Source organism: Peromyscus leucopus, chromosome X, assembly GCF_004664715.2.
Source record: "Peromyscus leucopus breed LL Stock chromosome X, UCI_PerLeu_2.1, whole genome shotgun sequence".
NCBI classification, from domain to species: Eukaryota; Metazoa; Chordata; class Mammalia; order Rodentia; family Cricetidae; genus Peromyscus; species Peromyscus leucopus.
Genome location: NC_051083.1, coordinates 71,535,944 through 71,563,106, shown reverse-complemented (window position 1 = coordinate 71,563,106; position 27,163 = coordinate 71,535,944). Strand labels below are relative to the sequence as shown.

The following is a 27,163-nucleotide window of genomic DNA, read 5'->3' as shown; positions in this document are numbered from 1 at the left end:
TAGATATAATTATACTTGTGCCCCATCCTTAAGTATTTATTAGTTGAGTTTCAGCAAAAGACAAATCTGTATACCCTCAGTCCTTTCAATGTACATAGCACTTTATACTCCCTTTGCCTGTCTGCATTTTTCTTTCTTCAGTTTCTATAGCTTCTTAGTTAAAAGTAAGAAATGTTTGCCAGTGGTTACAGGACAAATATAATCAGTATGTCATGACAGTTCAGCAAATGTCTCTTCTCCATTCCTTCAAGTTGTTTGATTTTTAAATTGTTTATGAATGCTTCAAAGTAGGAGGTTAAAAAACAAACTTATCTTTCTACTTTTTAAAAATTATCTTGGACAATATTTGATGTAAGTCCTTTGTGCTAATTTAGTGAAATATGTTATAGGTGAGGTGAGCTCTTAATTTAAGGAAATGAAGGAGAGTTGAAGTGTAGATAAGATGGGGAAGTCATTTAAATATTAATACAACAGATTTATATTAAAATATGCTTACTTGTTTCTAAGTATTATATAACATTGTGAGACATAATAGTCTAACCTGCCAGCAGTGGTGTGCCATTTATTCAATGGTAACAGCAAAATACAAATTCATTTCCTTTTTTCATTGGTTTTGGATGCTGGTCATTTTATTTTTAGTTCATATATGCCTTTAATTGATCCCTTACTTGACTTGTTTAGACCAATTGAGGATACTTTAATTTATAGCAGAATATTTTAAATATGATATGAGTGTTAAAATCATTTACTTGCATTTTTGTGAGGACCAGCATATAAGTGTATTTCTAATAAAATAATTCCTGTACTAAAAGAAGCTGTAACAAAAGCAAATTGATATTTCCATAATAAAAAGATATAGCAAACATACAGTCATTTGCATATAGTTCCTGAAATACTGTATAGTGGCTTTGTCAGTGCTGGTAAGTCCGTTTCAAGGATGTCGCTCCTAGTCCATTAGTTTGGATAATGAGCCCTATAAAGTACATTTATAACTTGTGGCACTGCAAGGAGATGGATTCTAATTTTCATCCTTTTATCTAGACACATTGAAAGAAGGTCAATGGAGGGTTCTATATGATTCATTGTCCCAACACATATCAGATGACAGAGACCTGATAATGTCCATGCATAAGTGTTTTCCTTATTTGGAAACAGCACTTGAAAGAAATCTTTCCATGATTATCCTTTGAAGTAAAGTGGAAACAGATATTAAAAGAGGCTCTATCCTTTTTTTTTTTTTTTTCTGTTTAAAACATTATCAAACGCGTGACCAGATAGCTGTTTTTGAACAAAAGAGAAAGCAACACTTAACAGAAAATAAAAAGCCTTTAGGGGCCTTTACAGGCTGGGAATGATACAACAAGATATTTAATCAGCTTTCCTTTTCCTCTTAGAACTGTTAAAGGTGGAAAAAAGAAAGCTGATTTTTTTTTTTTTTTCCTAAACAAAGGAATGGCTTCTAGTTTCTAAATGTGAGGAAAGCTTGGAATTGTGCAATAATGCTTTGCTGGCCTTACACTTACAGACTAATGACAATCAAAATAAATATTTAAGTAACAGTTTACATGCAGTTATAGTTTAAAAGATGTCAGAATAACTACTAGAATATGTCTCTAGTTCATTGTTAGAAAATGCAGAGTACTTGGCAATTTTAAGTTTCACAAGGTTTCAAATCAAAATCAGCAGTTCATTATTTCATTTTCTCAATTACTTAATCATTAATATGATCTTTTCTTCTATGCTTATCTTCTTTATAGATGTAAAGCAATGATAGATCAGTTTGGTCAAAGAATAATATCTAAACATTTCGTTATTGAAGACAGTTACCTTTCTGAGAACACATGTTCCCGTGTACAGTACAGGTAAGGTACCCTCCACCCATTACGCAAAGGAAGGGAACACTTCTGGCCATGTAGTTATATTGTCCCTTCTCATCATTCTGCTTTTCAAGGAGCATGCAGAGGTATACCAAACCGAAGGTATAACTCTGTTTCTTACCGTTCTTCCCTACTTGGTTTTGTTTTGAGGGGAGCCTAGCAGAATTTCTTCTCCTTTGCATCAGCTGGAGTTTGTCTGTAGGTCGTGCATCCTTCTTTCTTGAGCCAAGAAAAGATTAAAGCAGAACTTGACTTGGTTTTGACACTTTTATCCTTACTTAAATCTTTGAAACATGCCTTCTGCTAGTTACATAACAATAATTGAAACTTAACCGTAGAATCTGAATCACTGCTTTCCTCTTTTGTGCATTGCAGGCAGATATCCAGGGCAGTCCTGATTACAGATGGATCTGTACTAAAAACGGATTCAGATCAACAGGTGATTCAGTCCTCTATTTTTTTTTTAAATAAAAGATGTTTATTAAAAAAAGAAATATATGTACATGATGATCTTAATACTACAGTCAAACTAATGAACATGTCTATCTTTACAGAGCATTTTTTTATGGCAAGAATAGTGAAAGTCCACTCTTAGCAAGTTTTAAGTTTATTATATAGTCTTAGTAACCATAGCCCCTATGCTGTGTATTAAATCTCTAAAACTGAGCATTCATTTAATGGTTAGCAAACAAGTGCCTTTTCCTCAGCAGCCAGAGAGTTCTGACCTCCTAGGAGAGATTGATAACTATGATGGCATGTCTGCCTTCAAATGCCACGTAGCCTAGGGGCACAAAAACAGACAGACAACTAAGAAGTGCAGTTTAGTACAACAAGGATTAGCGTAGGATAGCTTAAAGACATTATATAGCAGTTGTTTTTCCCTCTTCACATTGGGCTGGCGTTGTTGGTTGATGGGTCTAGATTTCCGATTAAACCATGGGCTTTGTGAATGCATCTGAGGGGGACAGGGAGACAGAACCAGGAAAAGAGCAAGTAGGGGCAATTCTTTATAAGAAAGAGGAATTGGTCCCTGAAGAGGGATGTGGAAGTGAGGACGGCTTTCTTTTAAAAGGTTGTTACGTATTTTAGCTGTTTGAATGGAGTCAGCAGAGGAGTTGAGATACTCAGGCAAGAAAGAAAGTAATTGATGAGTTGAAGTCCAACCAAAAGTCAGAGAAAAACCAGCCCAAGCATTGTCTGGTGTGTTAAAGTAAGAGGGTGAAAATGGAACTATTTTTTGTAAGTTTGGGAGTTGATGAATTCCATTCTTTAAATTACAAGGTGAAGTCCTCTCCCAAGTATGAGGCTTACAAGCAAATCAAACCTGAAAGATGTATAATAATCATTTCATGGAGTGGCCTGTTCTATGTACAATCTTTTGAGCCGTGTCAATGGTCCAGTCAAATCTGAAGATTATAGACATGAGGATCATGAATCTGTTCCAGTATTCCCATCTCTTTTAATCATTTTTCCCATCTGTCTGTTCATAGAACTGCCCCTCGAATTCTTTCAATTTTTAATCATCTCTCTTCTACCCTCTTCCTTTCCTTTGCCTTAGATACAGTAGTGGATACTCTTTCTAACACCTTCATGTCCCATGTTGCTAGGGCTCCATTGGAAACACAGAGGAAAATCTCTTTCCCGTGTCTGGCTATTAATTGTATTCATATCACTGAGGGCCACTTGAGAAAGCTATACAACCAAGCAGATTGGCCCTCCCACAAAGTCATGGTATCAGCCTCATTCAGCTGGATCCTGTTCACATACAAATCTTCCACTGGCTTTTGATAACTTCTCATCTTCTTGTTTCTCTGGGTAAAATAAGATACTCACCATGCACAAAAGAACTTGAATCTCTACCCTACCACCCACAGTATATGTACACCATCACAAAGTGATTGAGGGGGTCTGTGTCTTCCTTGTCTGTAGGCAACCTCCCTCATAGGTGCTTTTGATATATGCATGAATGCTATACAGACACATTGACTGAAATTTTACAATTAAAAACAAAACAGCCCAATCTCTTGACTCTGCCTCCATCTCGACCAAGTACTCAGCCTCTCCTTTCTTTTTAATAGGATGTTCTATACACTGTACTTGCTGCTTCCAGCTCCTGAACTCCCAGGCATTTCTAAACCACGGTTTTGCTTTTGCCCATACATGTCTACCACAATTTCTGTTACTAAATGCATTTAAAAAAAGTGATATTCGCCGGGCGGTGGTGGCGCACGCCTTTAATCCCAGCACTCGGGAGGCAGAGCCAGGCGGATCTCTGTGAGTTCGAGGCCAGCCTGGGCTACCAAGTGAGTTCCAGGAAAAGGCGCAAAGCTACACAGAGAAACCCTGTCTCGAAAAACCAAAAAAAAAAAAAAAAGTGATATTCAGGGTCAGGAGACATTTTTTATTATTTTCTACCAGAACTTTCCTGATGGCTTTTGACATTTTTTTCTCTCTTTCTCTTGAACACCTTTGGCTTTCATGCCCTGTGCCTCCTCAGAACATTGACTATTCCTTCTCTGCCTTTTTGACACTCTTTTTCTTTTTCTCCTATTCTTAAATATCAAAATACCCCCTTCATCCAACTATATTATCTGTCTCTCTGCACACTCAAATGATTTCTTGTATTCGAATCCATAGTCTCAATTCCACATAAATGGTGGAGGTCAGCTCTTAGAGGCCCAGGGCTTCCAGGCTCACATGCCAAAGTTCTGTTGGATGACTGTCAAGTGATAGGCACTTAAAGCTGAAGTCACCATCTTCTGTCCACACAGTGCTTTTCTTCTACTGCTCACTGCCTCTGAGAATGGAACTGATATTTTTCTAGCCACACAAACTTCTTTCTGACATCTTCTCAACCTTTGGGTCCTATCCTTCTACTTGATAAAAGCTGTCTCAGTTCTTCCCTTTCTTGTGGTTAACTTTACTGTCTCCATGTTTATAATCTCTACCTTCTAACTTGTCACCCTGCTTCCCATCTGTCATCTTGAGATCCATCCTCCACATAGCTGACAAAGTCACAGTCCTTTATTTCCTTCAACCCCTTCCTCTCTTTCCCAATTCTCTGTAGATCTTTTTTTTTTTTTTTTTTTTTTTTGGTTTTTCGAGACAGGGTTTCTCTGTGTAGCTTTGCACCTTTCCTGGGACTCACTTGGTAGCCCAGGCTGGCCTCGAACTCACAGAGATCCGCCTGGCTCTGCCTCCCGAGTGCTGGGATTAAAGGCGTGCGCCACCACCGCCCGGCCATCTCTGTAGATCTTCATTTTGAATTGCAAGTAGAACTAAGAAGATTAGAGGGTTATTGCTTAGTGATGTTAGAGAGTTGAGGAGATTCTCCTGTAATGGTTTTTTAAATCTCTGTAATACTTGAAACAGTGAACTTCTCAGAGTTTAGGTGAGGGAGGTGCTCCAGTAGAACAATACCGATTGTATCTCAGTAATAAATTATGATAATTGCAGGAATCAAAAGAAATTCTTCCATGTTGGTTGAATCATTAAAGGAACGTTTTCAATTATGATCATATTTTTAGTCCCAGTCATTTCATTATTTCACAGTGTTCAGTGTCTTAGTGGTTTCTTTCTCTTTGATGCTAAAGTACATTTTCTATCCTTAATAGCAGCAAAGAGAGTTAAGAGGAACATAGAGAACTGTTTTTGAGACATCATAAGCCGCCAAATAGATGGCAAGTAGGATAGTCATTGGTATCGTGACAATTTCTATTTTTAAAAATGTGTTGTAGTTGCTTCCTCTTTGCATTGCTAGTCAAAATGCAAGCACAGCACAAGCAGGGAAAAGTGAAATTGGGGCTTTCTCTTTCACTAGCATTTCCTTTAAGAGGTTATAATTTCCTTAAATTGTAGATTTGACTGAGTAATTACATGGAAACTTCAGCTTTCCAGAGAAACATTGATGTGATGGTCATGTAAAGCCTTTAAAATATGAGCCATATATCATATCAGTAGTAGATAAGACCACTTATTATTATAATCTGATCTCAAGGAGCAGAGTGCTTATATTTTAACAGTAATATTATAATTGCATTCCTGTGAATAGTATGTGATGTGTGATGAATGGAATCAGTATTAAAGATTTGAAATATTCATGGTTGATGAGAATTGTATAAACATGAGTAATAATGAAGAAATTGGATATTGAGACTTGTGTTGCATGTTTTTCATTTTACTCCCAAATGAAATTTTTATAAGCAAAATGTTTTCAAATATCAAAGGATATTTGGGAACTGTGAAGTTAACACTCAAAAGATAGAAAAATAAAAGAGACTTAACAGTTATTTCTATTATTTGTTCTGGTTTTCAGGTCTCCATTTTGACAGTGCCAGCAGAAGAACCAGGAAGTTTTGCTGTTCGGGTCATTGAGTTATGCTCTTCAACAATGACATGCATGAAAGGCACATGTAAGCACAGTAATCTTCTTTTCTCTCTCTCACTAAATTCTCCTTTTAAAACTTTTAATTAGTTATTAAAATTTTTACTGATATGTAAGACAAAAAATACATATTAGATAATATGCTGATTTGGTACATGTATACATTGTACAATGTATTATTTAATGTTGGGGAGCTTCTTTACAGAAAATCTTGTCATCTGCAAGCAATGACTATTTAACTCCAACTTGTTCCAATGTAGATAGATACCTTTCATTACTTTGTCTTGTCTGATTGTTCTAGCTAGGACTTCTTACAATATGATGAATAGAAGCAATAGATACAGATGTATATATCTCTTTAAAAATTTACCTCTCCCCCCTTTTTATTATACTAGGAATTGAACATACAGCTTCATGTATGACAGAGGATCTAGAACTAAGCCACAATTTCAACCTTTAAAGTGTTTGTTGTTGACTTTAACATAGTTTTTTTACCTATTTACAGAAAATGAACATCAAGAGTGATAACAGTGTGGAATTAAAGAACTTGCCATTAATCCTAATAGTGATTTTTTACAGTGCTCACCATTTACCCAGTACCCGAGAGTGAAGTGGGTTTCCCTTCTCTGTCTCACTTCCTTTAAGTAGGTGTAAGTTCAAGTTTCTAGAACGTAGCAAAATAGCCCCAGCAGCTGGGAAGCAAGTGTTCAATACACAGAACTTTGGCAAACACTTCATGTCCAAATGTAACAATACATAATTCAGTTCTTCTAGATCACTGTGATGTATAAATGTTTTACATGATCATATTTGACCACTTTTTCCTTTGTTATATTTCAAGAAATACATAATAAAGGGAACATGTGATGTTTGTCTTTTCTCTGTTACCTCACTCAATATAATCTTTTCTAGTTCTATTCGTTTATCTTCAAAGTTCATACTTTCATTTTTTTAAAAGCTGAATAGTACTTCATAGTGTATATGTATCACATTTTTATTTTCAGTTGAAGGACATTTAGGTTGTTTCCATTTCCTAGATGTTGTGAATAGAACAGCAATGAACTTGGTTAAGCAGGATCTCTAGAGTATGATGTAGCATTCTGTGGGCATATGTAAAGAAATGTTAGAGGTAGATCATATGGTAGATTTATTTATAGCCATTTGGGGGTTCTTCATCCTGATTTCCACAATGGTTGCACCACTTTGCAATCCCACCAGCAGTGAGTAAGAGTTCCTTTTTCCTGCATCCCCTTCATCATTTGTTTCGTGTTGTTCCATTGATCTTTGCCATTCTTTCCAGAGTAAGACAAAATCTCGAAGTTGTTTTGGTTTGCATTTCCCTATTGAAAATTTTTTGCAATATTTCTTAGTAATTTTTTTTTCTTCTTTTGAAAACACTGTCTAGATCCCAAGCCCATTAACTCTGGTTTCTGAGTTCTTTATATTCTGGATATTATTTGTCTACCATTTGTAGAGTTAGCAAAGATTCTCTCCCACTTTGTGGGCTTCTGAATGTTTATAAAGCATTTAATACAATGTCTATCGACAACAAAGTATATAATAAATGGCAGCTGCTAATGAGATATTACAAATAGACTGGATTATGGATTCTACATGTAGCAAAACATTATACATTTTAATTTTTTCCTCCCCCAGCTCCTCCCAGATATACCCCACCTCCCTACCCATCTAAACTTCATGTACTTTTTCTCCACTTAACAACAACAACAAACCACAATAAATCAGAAAATAATCAGACAAATGACCAATAAGAAAAAAAAATTCTCAAGCAATACAAAAAGAAAAAAAATTCATTTTGTATTGGCCATCTAATCTTGGTCATTGTGCCTGCCTGTGAGTGTGGTTGATAAACCCAGTGACATTCCATTGGAGAAAACTTACTCACCTTTCCTACAAGGTATTAATTGCAAACAGCTTCTTGGTTAGGCGTGGGACTTAGAGTCTACTTCCCCTTTTTAGTGCTGGATTTTTTTGTCTGGCTTGAATATATGCAGATCTCTGTGTGCTGCCAAAGTCTATGTGAGTTCATATGTGCATCATTCCTGTTGTGTCTGGAAGACACTGGTTCCTAGGAGTCATCCATCCCCTCTGACATTTACAATCCTTCCGTCTCCTCTTCTACATAGACCCCTTAGTCTTGAGGACTGAGTGTTCCAAAGTCTCTCACTTTCTGTGCATTTTCCAGTTGTGGGTCTCTGTTATTAACCATCTACTTCAATAAGAAGCTCCTCAGATGATGGCTGAACAATACACTGATCTATGGGTACATCGATATGCCGTGAGGAGTTATTGTTATGATTCTCTCAGAGAATAATAGTAGTGCGATTTCCCCTAGAACTATGACCAGTTTAGTCTTGGATTCTTGGTCACTTTAGCAGTGTCAGGTATGGTATCCATTTCATTTAGTGGACCTCAAATTCAATCAAAAAGTTGTTGCTCTTTCTCATACCATTTGTGCCACTATAGCATCAGTACATCTTGCAGTCACGTCTCTATTGTAGGGCACAGGGTTTGTAGATGGGTGGTTATTTTTCTTTTCTGGTACTCTATCTACGGAGTACATTCTAGCACCAAGAAACTAGACATCAAAAAAAATTCAATTTAAAAATTTGGTATAGATGTAAATAGAATTCTCAACAGAGGAATCCCAACTGGCCGAGAAACACCTAAAGAAATATTCAACATCCTTAGCCATCAGAGAAATGCAAATCAAAACACCTGTCAGGAAGGCTAAGACCAAAAACACAAATGATAGCTCATGCTGGAGAGGATATGGAACAAGGGAAATACTCCTCCATTGCTGGCGAGAGTGCAAACTTGCACAGCCATTTTGAAAATCAATATGGAGGTCTCAGAAAATTGGGAATCTGTCTACCTCAAGATCCAGCTATACCACTCCTGAACATATACCCAAAGAACGTTCTACCATACCACAAGGACAGTTGCTCAGCTATGTTCATAGCAGCTTTATTCATAATAACCAGAACCTGGAAACAAACTAGATGTCCATCAATCGAAGAATGGATAAAGAAAATGTGATACATATATGCAATAGAGTATTACTCAGCTATTAAAACCAGTAACATGATGGAATTTGCAGGCAAATGGGTGGAACTAGAAAAGATCATTCTAAATGGGGTAACCCAGAACCAGAAAGACAAACATGATATATACTCACTTATAGGTGGATATTAGCCATTAAGTAAAGAATAACCATGCTACAGTCCACAGACCCAAAGAAGCTAAGTAACATGGATGACTCAAGTGGGGACCCATTAATCTCACTGCAAAGGGGAAATAGAAAAGACATTGGTCAGTTTCTTAATCTGCTGTGTCTTGTTTCTTCACTAGAAGTTCCTGCTATTTAAATTTTATTTATTGAAAGTCTAATTTCAATAAATGTAGATGTGTGTGTGGTGCTAGGAATGCAGATGCTAAACAGTTGATCAAGCCTCATAGTCATATCCCTACCCTGGGAATTTCTACATCTTCCTTAGAAATTATCTTCAGTGATTTTGAAAGAAATCAAGTGACACAAGCCTCCAGAATTTGTGTGTAAGGAAGAAGCCACTAGTCACACAGACATTTTTTGATAATGTATGACAGTATTTTAAGCAAACTGGCCAAGGTCTTTTGGTTTCTGAAGCCCTTGCTTTCTCACTTGTTTCTACTTTGAAGTTCTCTGGTCTTTACTGTAACTTAATCACTTTATATCAATATAATACCAGGAATATGGACAAATACACTAGCTGTTTTTCTCTTGTTTCTGGCCTGAAAGAGGTAAGTTTGAGTTCATTAATGATGCTTTGCCATATCACAGAGAAAAAGTGAAGTTCTTGATCACTTTTAAATCTTTTTTTTCATTCATTATGCAGTATGTATTATTTTATAAGTTAATAGTTAGGCTTAATGTTTGATATAATATGTAGCAAGACCTAAGAAGATACTAAGATAGAAACTGACATATTAATCACATACTTACTTTATAACGTAATTAGTATTTGGCTTTTTCCTTTTTTATATGCTTTGAGCCTCTTCACAGACATTCAGGAGCAATTTGTAACACAGACATTAAAAGTCTTTAATGGCATATTTTTCTGTTGCTCCCTTATTTAAGAGTCATTGATGTCACATGTAGTTTCAAATTGTTCTGTTCTTCATTTGTCTTCTAAAATAGAATTTGTCTGATAATATCACAGAAGGCTTCCATGTGTCTATTCTCATTATCTTCATTTTCATTTCTTTTTTTCTATTTCAAGTCAGGGGGAAAAAAGAGGCAAATATACTATGCTTTTATTTTGTTTGTCCAAACCTTCTCCCATTTATTTTTCTCATTTGAAGCTCCCTGATGATAAACATATTACTTCATTCAGAATGTTACACCATCATTCTCTTCCAAACTACTGCTCTTTTTTGAGTATTTTCTCTTTTCTCTTAAAGCTTTGAATAAAGCACATTATGGACACAATAGAACATGTTCTTAAATTTTGTATAATTATCATCTTACAGTTTAATTCAGAAACATAATTTAATCCTTTCTCTCATCAAGCAGCCTGGAAAATGATAAATAAGACTATGTGATGTGTTAACAGCCTACATTTTGGATTCTCTCTTCTGGGTTTCCCATACTTGTGCTAATTATGGTGAACTGTGAATGATAATCCAGGTTGCTTGTGATGTATAGATATCAACAAGTAAAATAATATTCAAGAATAATTCTACATGTGCAAATTTTATGTTTTCAGGCACTTAACTTTAAGTAGATTTTGAAGTGACTTGTTTTCCCTGTGTACAGTTATTTAAGATTAACAGAAAGAAAACATTTCTAGCTGATCACATTGTGTATATTATATAATATAATCAATTTGCCAGGTAAGTGGATCCGAGCACCTGTACTTGCCCTAAAAACAGGCTATGATGATGGAATCCTAAGTGAAACTCATCATTCTTTCAATTGAAGGAATCACTTGACAAATGTTGGCAAGCACTGTAACTAATGCAGTTATACCTGAGTAAATCAAATGTAGTCCAAATATATCCCAGTGAGGCTGACTGTATCCATTCCTCAGAGGAACCAAAATGAAATTTATAGAAAGTAAATTATGTAAACTTTGCTGATTTAAGGTGAGGTTGTTAAACACATTTTAAATATTTCAGAAATTACCCAAGAGCAAATTAACTTGTTTGTAAAATGTACTTTATGTATAATTATAACTTTTATCATAAAGTTGGGCAAAGATTTAAGGGTTGAAAGATTCTGAGATGTTAAAATTTATTCAAGTTAGCTTGTTCTTGTAACACATGCTTGACACAAACTTGTGTCTTTTTCCTCTCTTTCTACCCTTGGTGATGATTTTTCTAGTATTTTCATCATTATTTCATTACTGACTTTTAAAAGTTCATGTGTGTGTGTGTGTGTGTGTGTGTGTGTGTGTGTGGAGATGGGGAAAGAATATATATGTTACTGACCATAATTCATTCTTGTTTTGCATGTATTAAAATACCATTGTATCCCATAACTATATAATATTATTATGTATTAATCACATGTGCAAAGCCATGCTGAAGGAGTTGGAAGTGCCAGCTATCTTGGTTTGATTATTGCACATTACATGCATATTTTATTTAATTATTGTACTATTACATAAAAATATATAAAGTTAAACTAACTTTTATAAAACAAGCCTATAGCAGACTTGTCTCCTAAGGAAACTAGAGATCCTGTCCTTCAAAATAAAATGTTTTTGATATCTTGTTAAATTAATTTTCAGTACTTTTGAAGGGTCTACCATAGGAAAAGGTTGACTACTGCTTAGAAATGTCATTTGTGATACAGTCTTCAGTCACCCGTCATTTATTCAGCCCACTTTACTATGCAGTGGTCTTTTGGGTACTTTCTTTTAGAACCAAACTTTGTTTTACCAGTCTTTAATTACCTTTTTGACACATAACTCACAATTTACTTGCTGTGCTGTGTTATACTTACAGATATCAGGATCGTTATTTATTATAATCCATTGTAATTGAGCAGTCCTCAAGGCTACTGAGGTGCTGAGTCCTGTTTGCTCCCGTGCTAAATGACCCTGTGGCATGCTTTTGTCCCTTCTGGTGTCTACATTTTATATGTCTTCCTCCTTTCCCCTTGTCAACTGCTTTCCTGCACAATACTGAGAGAAAAAGAAAACAAAATAATAACATAACATTTAGAAGTCAAAATTCTCTCAACAAAGAACCAGAAATAACTGTTCACAAAACTTGTTTGGGAACACTGATAGGTCTCCCAGGATATCTCATTTGCCAGAACTATTCTACAGAGGGTTAAAAAGCAAGATAAGTAAGCTTGCTTATAATAGCTGTAATATTAGCATAAATAAGTCCTGAGTGGGGGATTGGGTAGTAAATGTTATAACATCTTGGGTGCTTAAAACAATTAGGAAAGTAAACAGGTCCACTCCCTGTTTTTTGACTATGTGCAAAAGATCCCTTTGGATAAATGCGATATTACTATCTTTGCGATGAAAATGGAGACCAGTACTTCTTAAGCTGTTCATTCCATCTAGTAATATAGTCCTTTTCTCGGCAGCCATGGATTAGGTAAATTATTGTGTCATTTATTACAGTTTTAAAAATCTTTACATCAACTCAAATTCATGTTCCCTTGGTTAATTTGGTTTTGTGCTACTGGGGTTGTTAAGAAGTTTACATTATTGTGTTTTGTAAAGCTAAACAAGTCATATTACATCCTAACTGAAGTTTGTTTTTTCTAAAATCATTTATGAATGAGCAAACATCATCTCTGCAACCTTTCCATTTGACATTCAAGTTCATGTTATTCATATGCTATGCAGTTCGAAATCTTTTTCTATACATAATAATCAGGCAGTAACAGCTGTTTTATTCTGGGATTTTATGTTACACGAAGTTATTTATCTGTGGTATGATTATAGATTTGTGAATATCATATAATAATGAATAATCTAAAGTTTTATACAGGATCTTGTTCAAATACTCCTTTCTGGTTTTATAACCCTACTAGGAAAATGTTGCACACCTTTCATCAAACAACTTTAGATAATTTAAAACAGTTTTCAGTGTCCTATTCATTTTTTAGTTGCTGCATGAAAATGTGACATTTCAAATTATTTTTGTTAGTATTGTTACAAAGCGGAGATTTTATTTAATAAATAAGCTTAATTTTTTCCTCTTGACCTTAGGTTAACATTCTGGAGTGATTTTTTTTAACATTAAATTTTGCCATGAAATTGCAAGTTGAGTCAAGTTTTTCAAGGTTGGTTTAAGAAACCAAATTGTGTGACTTATGTCAAACTCATTTCCCCATTTGGCACTATGAAAACAATTTTTCTGACCCTTTCACTTTTATGGACAAAACCAAGTATTCTTATTTGTGCTGTATTGCATAAATTACAGTTGGCTTTTATGAATATATGTGAAAGATAAGTAAGTTATGAGCCACATCAATCCCTATACATATAAGTTATGTTTTCTTTGGTGATATAACAAACCATAATTTGTTGACTAGCCTGTATTGCAAAATTCCTTAAAAAAAACCTTTGGAACAGATTTGTTTGTTTGTATGTAGTGAATAACTTCAGTATATTCTGACTTCAGAACATTGAGGAATAGACTTCTTATCTTTTTCAACAGCCGTTTGCTTACTCTTATTTTATATTCAGGTTTTAATACTGTCCATTTTTGGTTTAAGATTTTATTATCATTAAAAAATTGTGGTTTTAAACAGAGTTGGCTTCATAAGACTTTATCAGTGGTAATGCAGATGACCTAATTCCACCCCTTATGCCTAATCGTGAGGACACCAAGGCCTGAGAGAAAAACTGCCTTGCTATTACAGATACAGAAAGCATAAGAAAATGGGGGAAATAAAACAGGATCATATAATCATGCTATACTATCTCACCCGGTACTCCCAGATGTTAGACTTGTCATTTCTGTATGTACTCCTGTATGTGTTTCTATGTATTTCTGAGTTGAAATCCTCTATGTTCCTAACAGGTATCTTGTGAGAGATATCAGTGATCCAAAACAAGTTTTGTGAACAGTTATTTCTGACTTTGTGCTGAGAGAAGTGTGACTTCTGAATGTTAGGTTTCTCTTTTCTTTTCTATTTTCATTGATAGTAGTTGTGATTAGTAATTAGTTTTGCCAGGGTTGTCATTACATTCTGGAAATTGCTATTTTGAATATGATTCCTTAATGCCAACACAAGTCTATATGTATTGATGTCATAGGAATGGTAGTAAAGAATATATTGAGTTATCTTTTTAGCCAAGTAAGCCTTTAAGCAGTTGCTGAATGAAGTAAAGAGAATGTAGTTTGTAAATTTTATAGTTAGGATTTGCATTCTATTTTAGTCAGTTATAATATCACATAATGCCTGTGGGAAATGTTGCAGCTTGTGTTGCATATTCCATGTTAATAACAGCTGTCAATAGGTGCTAATTAAATATAATGCTTTTGGAAAATATTTACTCTGCCTGATATAATTTGTAGGGCTTGTTGACATTTATTGAGTGAGATAATTCCATGAAGAAAAATAAACTTATGGAATGTTAAGTACATGTTTTATAGTGAATAGGAGAAATATGACAATATGCTGTACAGGTTTGGCCTTGAATTTGTATTATACTCTTAAGGCAGTCATATATTTTTGATCAAGTATCCTTTGAACACAGCTATTTTGATAACCACAGTTTTTCATAAGAAGGCTCAAATAAATTCAAATACTATTACTTCTAACATAAATATTTATCCATGATAGTAAAACTATAATGTCCCCTGTAAACATATTCAGTGGAATCTACTTAGTAGTCATATATTATAATAAGAAAGCATATGGAATAGAACTTTTAGAAACCTCAGAGAGCTATAAACTTTTAACCATTAAAAATTTCTTTTGGATTGAGTAATTAATATAATACAAAAATAATCCAAATACAAACTTTATACAATAAAATTATTTTGACTAAGTGATTAATTTTATAAAAATTATTCCAAATACAATTAATACATGATGATTTTGAGAGATAAACAGAAAAGTAAAATTGATTGAAATGTATCATTTGGTGAAGTGAAAGAAGGTAGAATTGAACATCTATGTAGTGACTTCCATGTAGTTACCATAACTTACGAAAAGTTTTTTTTTGTTATCCATGTGCACTACTGACCTTAATTACTATCTGTGTTGTCTACAGATGTTGACAATCACACCATATCTTTTCATGAGAGTAGAGAGGGCAGATGTTCCACAGGCACATAACATGATTCTGATCAAGCACAGAGTCCTGGTTTTTCCTTTTACTAATTATGAGAAATCTGCTTCACTTTACCATTCATCTGTTTTCTCAATTAGAAAATTATAATGTATGAGTGATATGAAATAATATTTATAGCATACAGTTAATGCGAGAAATCCATGGAGTCTATTTAATGAGCAGAGGAATTTATTAGGGGATAACTCACTATAGCATGGGTATTTATCGTAGGGTCCAGGAAAGCTGAGCTATGTTCCATGCTGATCTTCTTCCAAGATCTTCCTGGTCAGTCCCAGCATCCAGAACCATGAGGGAGTAAGGAGAGAGCCGCATACATGCACCCCAGATCTTAAGGGTCCTGAGTGGCCACGCCCCAGGGGTATGTATTTCAAGATCATAGGCAGGTGTAACAGTTACCTGCTACCTCACTGGAGGCAGTGCTTCAAGGTCATAGCTAGAACAGCTACATACTACATGCAGTAATATAGAATAATGATACATGCGTGCACAGACAGTTCTGAGATTTTTGAAATTCATTTAAGAATTTTATAACTCCATCTTATAATTTTGTGAGCAATTCTTGGGCAGAGTTAATTTGAGGATGGTGAGATCTCTTGGTACTTTCTGTGCGTCTGTTCTGGTAGGTCAATTTCCTGCATTTCACATAAGAAATCAGTCATATTTTACTCATACTCATATGTGTATATATAGGTGCATTAGTGTGTACACATGTATCTTCAAAAATGGGAATAATTAATATCTGCTCATGACAAAGAAATTTCATTAGCAACATATGTTTGTGAAACACTAAGTAAAAGTTTTATTGAGAAATAGAGAAAAATGATTTTTAAAGTTTGGCCCTGCAAAAGATTCTTGAGGTATAAAGATTGATAGTTCAATTTCAAAAATAATCATAATTGAAAAGTAACATTAAAAAATCTATAATACAAGGAACAGTAAAGTGGAGTAAGAGAAAATTATAATTCATAAAGTAACCTGTAATATGACTTTTCTTTGGTAGACTAGGAAGGCTACAAAGTTTGATTTTTTGCTCTCATGTTTAAAAGTTCACCAGGGCTTGGGAGAAGATTCTTTGGGTAAAGTGCTTATGTAAACATGAAAACTTGAATTTGGATCCCCACCACCCATGTGAAACACCACACTTCTGCAGTTTCGGTGCTAAGAGGTAGAGATAGATGGGAACCTAGGGCTTACTGGCAAGTCATTCTAGTTGAAGCTGAGAGCCCCCAGGTTCAGTGAAAGACACTGACTCAGAAAATAAGGTCCTACTGAGGGATACATCACAATGTCAGCCTATGGCCTCAACACATCCTCACAGAAGAGCTCACTTCCACCTTACACACATATACATCATCCATTTTCTCACACACACATAAAGGTCCCCATTTCATTCATAGATATTTTACATCATTTGAATATGAAATTGATTTTATTATGTATTAATTATACAAAACATCAGATTTGATTCTAACATTTGCATGTATTCATGTAATGTGCTCTGACCATATTCACACACACCTGGTCCTTTTCTTAGTTTTCTTCTCTTCCTTTCCTTTTTACATACTAAGCACTCCCACTTTTGTATTCATGCCCCTTCTGCAGAAATTCCACATATAAAAAAAGATGTTTGAATGTGATTCATTTTGTTTGGCACAGTAATTTCGAATTCCATCCATTTTCCTATAGGTTACATGATTTGATTCTTTGTGGCTAGTTAAAACCATAGTGTGCACATAAGCTACGTTTTCTGTATTTAGGGAATGAATTTTAATGATAAGAGTCCTATTTTGATTTGAGCTTTCATTATAAAATTTTAAATATCTTTCCAGGGTTTTTCAAATTTCTACTATTGTAAAATAAACTCTTACAGGAGAAATGGATATGCATTTTAGTGGTATATTTGGAAAAGAATTTCTTGGTATGCTCTCTTCTGTATTATACTGGTTTTTTTGCTGTTATTTTATTTTGGAAGATTTATTTTACTATGCAAAGATATGTTTCATTTGTTTAACTATGTAAAGATGTGCTACATTTGTTTAATTATGTAAAGATGTGTTGCTGTTTTATCTTCCCTGCCAAGGCACCTGATTGGTCTAATAAAAAGCTGAACAACCAATAGTGAGGGAAGCGGTACAGGCCGAACTTCCAGGCAGGGTGAAAAAGTAGGAGGAGGAATTTAGGCTGGGGGAGGGGGGCAAGTGGTGAAAAGAGAAAAGAAAAGGAGACAACAGGGAGATGGGCCAGACAGACAGACATGGAAGAAGTAGGAAAGTGGACATACAGGATGAAAGAAAGGTAAAAAGCCCCAAGGCAAAACATAGATGAATAGAAACAGGTTAAATTAAGTTAAAAGAGCAAGTGGGACAAGCCCAAGCTAAGAACCAAGCATTCATAATTAATAAGTCTCCATGTCTTTATTTAGGCCCCAAAGAAAATGCCAACATTTTGTACATATGCATTCAGAACTTCTATCAGACTACACTATTTCACTTTTGTGAAGGGTCCTTGTACATGATACTACATTCTATAACCTCAACATTATCTACGTCTAGGCAGTGTGAATTTGTACATGCAAAAATAAGTAATTTAGAATTCCTGGAAATATTGTATGGATTGTTTTGACTCCTATTTTATGGACTTTGAAGTATTCTATGATTCAAATTAAGCCAACAGTGTTAACTCAAAAACGTTTTATGTAAAGGATGGATGATTTGTTGTTAACTTGTCAACCAAGTCTGTATAATGGATTCTTCTTTAGTCTAATAAATCTTGTACTTTGCTCCCTCCCACCACCCTGGTGTGTGTATCTGTGTGTGTGTGTGTGTGTGTGTGTGTGTGTGTGTGTGTGTGTGTGTACATGTGTGTGCATATACAGATGATTTCATAAGCTTGACTACTTTATGTTTTGCAAAATTAACTTCAGCTGTTACTTACCTTTGGGTATTAATGTGATTTCTTTTAACTGTCATGTGTACACATTTAATTTTTTGTATGACATAATACATTGGTTTTACCTGTACCCTCATTACTATATTGTAAATTCATGGAACAGAGGAACCATGATTTGTTCAATCACTACTACCTGTTATACTAACTGAGTGCTTTGAATATGAATAAAGGTTGTGATGGGCAGGAAGTGAGTATGTTTTTGGTTTTGGTTTTGTTTTTCAGATTTGGTGCATTTAACTTGTGTGTCTTCTAAAACAGCAAGAGAAGATTTAGAACAAGTAGTACAGAAATTGTTTACTCCATATACAGAAATGGAAGCAGGTAAGAAAATAGATTATTTGTAGTGGAAAGTTAATGTAACATGATATTCCTCTTATATATCTCATGAACTGAACTGAACCTGAATTAAAGTTCAGTATTCAGCAATAACTCCCACATATTTATTTAGTAAGGATTTTGAACACAGTTATTGCATAAATAAGAGAAGAAATGTTCATTCTTTATTGTTAAAGGAAAATAATCACACATATAGACAAAAAACATAATTATCAAAATATACATTTATACGCATACATACATGCCCGAGAAAGGGAATGTACGGAAATTTCTCAATTAATTTTGGTAATGTTACAGGTACTTTTTTATAACTATATTTATTTTACAGTATTTTTTGAAAAAGCATACATTCCTTTATTAAAATGTTGATTTAACTTTCAGAAAATCAAAATATTACTTGGCAAGTATACAAGTCCTAATTATTAAATGATTATCTTAAGTACTACTTCTCTACCAAATACTTAGCTCTATAAATGATATCTGTTTCTGACTCATAGTTAAAGAATACTTTTCCACTTTTAATTTTTAAAATTACCACCACCACCAGCACCCCCCAAAAAAAGCAACAAGGTACAACTAGTAGCTCTTACTGGAACAAATATCGCAAATGTAGTATGTCAGTGGTCAGAAATGTAGTGTGATAGATCTTCCTCAGGTATATGAAGTAAAGGTAATTTTCATTGAAGCATTTTCATGCTTGCTTGATTCCTTTGACTTTCTTCCATTCTTCCATTGCTGTTTTCTTTAAATGATACACTTATTCAGATAGCCAGCCATTTGTTTTTATTCCTAATGGTTCTATTTACTCCTTTCTTAATACAGAGATGATAGAGTGAGATACAAACAGTTACGTATTTGACAAAGTGTTCCATTTATAGTTGCTAATGTAATTTCTTTGTGAAATCCCCAGTTGAATAAATTCTTTGCATCTAAAAAAGCTTCACTTGAGTTTAGAGTTAGTTCATTTATGTATATTTTTATTTGAATGTATTATATAAATGTTTGAGTTACCATTACAAATTTCATTTCAATTTTATAATATACACAACCATATCCCTCAATTTATGTAGAGTCATAGTTTTTATCTTCTGGCTCTAATTGCATCTCTTGCTCATAACCATGAGTATTGTTTTCATTTCTGAAATTTTTCATAGTGTCTCTGTTATAATTTCAGTTTATGACTGTGCCAAATAATACACTAAACATATCATTATTCCTCACTTTTTAAATGCATTTAATTTTCTGGTTTACAAAATCAGGCTGGCAGAAATTACATGTTCGCTAACTAGCATCCACTAGCCATTTTAGATTTTTAAGATTAATCTTAATGGTGAAAGTGATCCCAGTTAGAAATGATGTATTGTTTGGAACCTGAGTGAAATTCTTTAGCAAGAACTATGCCAGAGGGGTCCTCAGGTGCACCGAGGCACTGCAAAGCCAGTTTTCACTGACACATAGGCCTTTTTATCATCAGGATGAGGTAGTGGTCATATTTTAATTAAAATGTCAGAACAAATACTGTTGGAGTTATTGAAAATGAATCACCAGATAAAGTGAGCACTGGGCCATGGCAGGTCAAAGAGGCAAAGTCACCTGCAGAAGCGAACTCAATTCATTTTCCTGCCTAAATGAGGGAGAAGCAACTTTATGAGCAATATGAACTTTTAATACATTAAAACATGTCCTTCTCTTGCAAAAGCTTCTATTTTTACAGGCTTTTATTATGTTTTGGTTATTCGACAATCATCTGAAACTTGGTGATTTAGAGCATTGTAAATATTTTTTGCTGAAACATAACAGAATAATGTTGTGTGGCATTTTTTTTTGCATTTGAGTTCTACATTCTATATGGTGCTGTGCATCATAAACCTTTATGAAAATTAGCCTCGTCACCTTACAAGGAATTTCCTTTCATGAAAAGGATGATGATCTCTTTACTACTATAACACTGATTGACAGTGTATGTGGGGAATTGTAGTAAGATTCTGAAGACAATGCCTATCTTTCTTACCTTTCTGGTTCATGGATATCAGCCAGAGCTCTTCAGATTGCCCTCTCCAAAGAAATAATTATACTCTTACCCACCCACCAGGCTCCTTTAAGCCCATCAAATATCTCTAAATCCTTGTCTACTTTTTAATCTAAAGAAATATCTGATGATTTGTGCTTAATGAGCCTCATTCTATAGAAAAAATAAGGTCATTGTTTACAATTAATTTTCTGTGTAGAGTCTAGAATATCCTTGTAAACATTGAGAGGTGATAAACTGAGTGGTATGTGAACCTCACTGACAGAACTTTACTGATTTCTTATTTATAATACAAGACTTTCTTTTTTTTTTTTTCTAATACAAGGTAAAGCAAGAATTTTGTTGATACAGTACTTTAAAATGTCTAGAATGTAGTATTAGGACAGCATCGTCTTCTTTCTGACTTTTTAATTTGTTTTCCCTCCATTCTGCCTGGTTAGTGGAGCTGCCTCATTCCATTGTAGTCATTTTTTTCTCTAACAGCAATGCTTCCAAAAACAAATTTCCTGCATAGATGAAGTGTTAATTTGCTGCCTGGCAAAGGTACTAAATACTTGCTGTACCAGGAAATCAAATGCCATCTCTTAATTTCTTGTTTTGTATTTCAATTTTATATTCCAGGACTTAAGCAGCTTAACTAAATTACTTACTTGTTTGCTGCACATGACATGCACCTATAGATCTTGCTTTCATTTGGTTTGCCTTGACTATTTTTCTTTTACCTGCTTTATTCAGGATATGTACTTGTTTAATTAACACAATCTTATTCTGTGTCAGCTATTACTTCCTTAGTCTAGCACATCATCTTACTGATTGAAATGAGCAATTATTTATCAGCTTTAGTAGTTTTGACAATTACTTGCTTCAGAATGAATATTATTTTTCCAGCGCTCGCTCTCTCTCTCTCTCTCTCTCTCTCTCTCTCTCTCTCTCTCTCTCTCTCTCTCTCTCTCTCTCTCTCTCTGCCTCCAGCTGACCTCCAAGAAAGATGAAGCAATTACATGTCTCTTTGAAGGTTCTAAGGTCAAAGCTTGATGGCTCCCTTGTATCCAGACCATTGATCTTCAGACTATGTCAATTTTCACTTTCAACATAGTTTCTTGTCAAAGCCTTAACCTTTGTGAAATCTCTTTCCTGAAATCTGTAGGGCTATTCATTTCACCCGTCTTGTATTGAATGAAGGCTGTCGTCTGAGGCAGAGAACATTTATGAACTACAAGATAGGCTCACCTAATATATACCTAGATATGACCTGGGCCCTATTAAAGACCTTCCACACCTTAGCTCACTTCCCTGCTGTGGTATTTGATGCCATTACACATAGGTGGCATTTCCCTGCAGTAGTTGATGCATCACTCATAGGTGGTGTTTTTAAGTAAATTCTCATAGTTTAGTGAAGCTAAACTCACTAGTCAATTTAATAAAAGCCACGTGATTTTAACTGAAATATGTTTCTTACATTATTTTGTTAATAAGTAGTTTTTGCTACCTAATATGCTACCTAATATGCATAAATTAGTGGTACCTCGGACTCAAATCAGTAAGAGATCCCTTGGGGCTAGAGAGAGGAATCAGTGGTTAAGAATGTCTCCTCTTCCTAAGAACCTGGCTTCAATTTTCATTACCCACATGGTAGCTCACAAATGTCTGGAACTCCAGTTCCTAAGGGATTCTATGGCCTCTTCTAGCTTCAGCCTGCACATGGTGCAGACATATATGCAGACAATACACCTACCTACCCACATAAAATAAATAATTATGAAAAATTAAAAACTCCTTATAAGATCACTTTTTTCACTCAGCTCCTTATCTTTTCACACTAATTACTATGAATTGTTTAGAACAAACTAGAAAAATGGCATATTTGCTCTTCCTACAGTAGAGATATTTAAAATGAAATAAAATTATCCTAGGGCCTAGGACATTCTTATTAATTCAATGGCATATTTAGCTAAAATATTGTTCTACATTGTTTAGTAATTCAATAAGAACAGTAACTGGATAATTATACCTTTAGCATTTTCCTGATGATTCATACTGTATCTCACAGAGTTGGACTATTGTCATAAACATTACTTATCATTATGTAGAATTTGAATTTTTGGCAGAGTTGGGCTAGAAAAAAACTATAATCAATACATATATTAACAGCAATATTTTCTGTCTTCAACCAAAGAAACTTTAATTATAACATTTTAAAAGAAGAGAGGCAGAGCAATGATCATTACTATAATAAGAAATAGGCTGTAGCAATTGAGGCTAACAAGATTGGACCTTTCTATAAACACTTTATATTTTGATTATTGAGAATAGTACTAAAATCAATTTATAAATTATTTAATGTATGTTTTTTGTGTGCTAGGCCCTGCATTAGGAGAAATTTTTTAAAACAGGAGAATCAGAACTAAGTTTATTCCATCTGTATGTACCCAGATCCTATGTCATTGCCTAGCATGCATAACGGTTGGCTGCTATTCAGTGAGGGAACTTGTACACAAAATGACATTCAACCTATTGGCCTCATTTTTGGGTAATTGTTTTGTGCTTGTTGTTTCCCATTAATTTTGTGGTCCAATAACATAAAGCATTAGAATGAGAGTTAGAATATATCATTTTAAATTCTGTATGTTAAGTAATATTTTTAGAGATATTATTCATGTGCCATAAAATTTTCACATTTTAAGTAAAACTCCAAGTTTTAAAAGGTATATTCATAGAACTGTCTAAACATCTCTAGAAACAACTACAAAACATTTGTTTGTGCCCTCTGCCAAAGAAACTCCATATCCATAAATAGCGACCTGACCTTTGTCCCAACCCCCTCTCCCTGACCTCTAAGTGCCCATTAATTCCTATCTCTATTTGCTATGCTTTTGTTTATTCTGAATAATGTCATTTTCTATAATTATCATTTCATATGTATATACTATTAAGTTACCATATACCATTAAGTTGTTTTTCTTTTTGAAACATAGAAAAACTTAGAGAAGATAATTTAAAGGTGGGTATGATTTAAGAACTTTAATATTTTGTTGGATTTATTTATTTATTTGTGTGTTCATGTGTACACAACACTGCACATTTGGTCAGAGGACAATTCAGGAGTTGTTTCTCTCCTTCCGTCATGTGAGTTCCAGAGATTGCACACCAGTCTTCAGTCTTGGTAACCAGTGTCTTAACCAGCTGAGCCATCTTGCCAACCTTTCAAAATAATTTCTAAAATCTAACTTGTCCTGGATTGAAAAGCATTCATTGTTTGAAATGCCATATACTTCCCTTAGAGTTTGTATTTTCGCATTCAATAATCCCTTATATATAAAAATGTCCAATTTAGTATAATGTCGTCATAGCTTTATTGATATTTGCCCGTATAGTATAGTAAATTATGTTTTTCAATGTGATAAAATTTATTTCTACCACTAGAAAATGAACATGTTGAAAAGCCAAGGATTCTATGGGCACTCTACTTCAATATGAGAGATTCTTCAGATGTCAGCAGAGATTGTTATAATGATTTACCATCCAATGTTTATGTGTGCTCTGGCCCAGACTGTGGTCTAGGAAATGATAATGCAGTCAAACAGGTAAGGCATTGGTGTTTCTCAGTTTTGTATTAAGAAATTGACACAGAAACCCTGTCTCTAAAAAACAAAAAAGAGAAAAGAAAAGAAAGAAAGAAAGAAAGAAAGAAAGAAAGAAAGAAAGAAAGAAAGAAAGAAAGAAAGAAAGAAAGAAAGAAAGAAAGAAAGAAAGAAAGAAATTGATATACTGGGGTAAGTGAGTGGTTTATCCTCTTGGGAGGAGGGAAAAGAAAATAGTAAAACATCTTTCTTTCTCATTTAATACTGTTTGGCTTTTTTTTTTTCAGTGAACTACAGTGCTACGTTAAATATACTTTTGTCAGCTATTTTTACCTCCTTGAGTTATATAAGGAATTATAAAGGCTTATTTATGAATAGTACTTTGAGAATAAATAATGAAGATATTAGAAATATATATTCTTAAAATGAATTTAAAATGCCTGTATTCTTAAATAATGTTTCTAATAGAAACAGTTGTATTATTGGTGCATATTTTGAAAAAAATAAATGTTATTCTGCAACAACCTGAGCCATTTCTAGAAGGGTAGAATGAGTAAAGTATATAAGATAATTTTATAATGCTCTAATGCATTTCTTAATCTTAGAAAAGAATGAGTGATGTCATTTTATATAATGAACATAACACCATTAATGTTTTGACTCAAGCCAGTGCCCCAAAGCTGCTGTTATAGTTGCCAAGAAGTATAATAAATCTACATGGGCTAGTCCTAGGTAGAGCTGTGAAAAAGTACCCACTTATTCTAGGCGCCAAAGGTACACTCTGATTCCATTAAGCAGAAGTTCCTTAGGGCATATTACAAAACATGGTTTTTACCTTGATAGGAAAAAAAGAAGGGAAGGTATGTTTTAAGACAGATGTGTAAACTTTTGTCAGATGCTTTTGGCACATCCATCGTTTAGTCAACAAGTAGATAATTTAATATTGTTTTTTGTTTTTTAGTAAATTTTGTTCTTCATAATTTCATATATGTACATTGTGTATTCTAAATACTTTTCATCTACCCATTCCTATTTCCTTACCAACCCTGTCAGTAATCCCCTTACTCACAAACACGCACACTACAAATCTCTTTCCCCTATTTACCAGTTTGGGATTTGTTTAATACCCCCATGTAGTTTGGTTAGGGCCAAGTATGTGACTCTAAGTTTGAAACTAACCTTGAGGGCCTGAACTAGTGAGTATGCAACTAGATACTCTGCCTCCCCAATCCTAAACTCTATTGGTTACCAATAGATCAGCAGTAAGTGGTAGACCCCCTTTAGTTTCATCTCCTTCCATACCTCAGAGGTATGAGGGCCCAACTTTTGTGAGTTCATGGTTGTCATGGCTATATCTTTCTTACTTACAAAATGGTATTTCACATCTTCTTTCCACCCCCTTGTCTGCAGTTCCCTGAGCTTTGTGGAGTGTATGTATGTATGGGAGGGGTTGACTCTAAGACCACAGAAGACCATGGATTCAATCATATTATCACCAGTAACAGTGAGTTTAGTACCAAGTGGTCTTACTGAAACTTTAAAAATCTCTTTTGGCTGGGCAGTGGTGGCGCACGCCTTTAATCCCAGCACTCGGGAGGCAGAGGCAGGCAGATCTCTGTGAGTTCGAGGCCAGCCTGGTCTCCAAAGCGAGTTCCAGGAAAGGAGCAAAGCTACACAGAGAAATCCTGTCTGAAAACAAAACAAAACAAAAATCTCTTTTGGTACAGCAGTAATGCTATGAACAATGAACCAACCTTTGCCATAATTTTATATTTCATCATTAGAGTCTAATATTGGTCCTGGAAAATTATGCTAGGTCCTGAATGATGTCAAACGTACAGGAAATTACAACTACCCATAGCTCAAGATTTGCATTGTCTTAAACTATTAAATTCGTTTTTACTTTAGTGACCCATTTTTCATGAAAGAAGGAAATTTGAAAAAGCCTTTAGCCAATTAACTTGGGTTGGTATTTTTTCCTGAGTAAACAAACTTTGTTTTAAACCAAAATAGTTGAATTTTAAAATAAGGACTTACAAGTGCTTTTGTGAGCTATACTGCATACTAGAAGATTACAGGTAAGAGGCTATTTTTTATGCAGTAGTTTGCTTCACAAAAAGATAACTTTCATAGGTTATATGAAATATAATGAAGAAAACACCATTAATGTTTGTTTGAATGCTCATTAACATGTTACATCTCATATCCACTTGAGGAAAAATATGCCTTCTTTAAAGAGCATCAGTAATATTTATAAATTGCCAATTTATTCAGATAAATTGAGCTAATTCCAGTGTATCATCATGTGGTTATCTCAGTCACCTGAGATATTGGCAACTTCTGTTTTCTAAATAAGGAAATTATTCATGAAAGCTCTCAGAATATTATCATGGCTTTGCCTATGTAAAATGCAGAGGCCTCTGCAGAGTTGTAATATATTTCTTTCTCAGCTAAAGTTATGCATTTTAACATTTGGAAATTTTGCACCTCTTACCTGTTAATTCATAGAGATTGAATATATAGATCTGACTTTCTTGTATATATGACAGCTTATGATTTTAGGATGCACTAATGACTTACACACTGATAATACTACTTGATCTAGCTTTAGAAGCCACCAGTTCAGTGCGTATAGTGACCATGAAAACCTTGTATGGTGGGACATGATAAATCAA

At 34.4% G+C, this 27,163-nt stretch overlaps 1 protein-coding gene across 1 annotated transcript in view; it reads left to right on the top strand.

Moving 5' to 3' along the window:
* Chm (CHM Rab escort protein) overlaps nt 1-27,163 on the top strand; it is a 154,518-nt gene that overhangs the window by 121,370 nt on the left and 5,985 nt on the right. Inside the window, exons 10-14 of the mRNA XM_028874763.2 lie at nt 1,758-1,862; nt 2,253-2,316; nt 6,193-6,289; nt 18,765-18,863; nt 24,331-24,491. Of these exons, the coding sequence (XP_028730596.1) occupies nt 1,758-1,862; nt 2,253-2,316; nt 6,193-6,289; nt 18,765-18,863; nt 24,331-24,491 (526 nt within the window). The remainder of the gene's footprint in view (nt 1-1,757; nt 1,863-2,252; nt 2,317-6,192; nt 6,290-18,764; nt 18,864-24,330; nt 24,492-27,163) is intronic.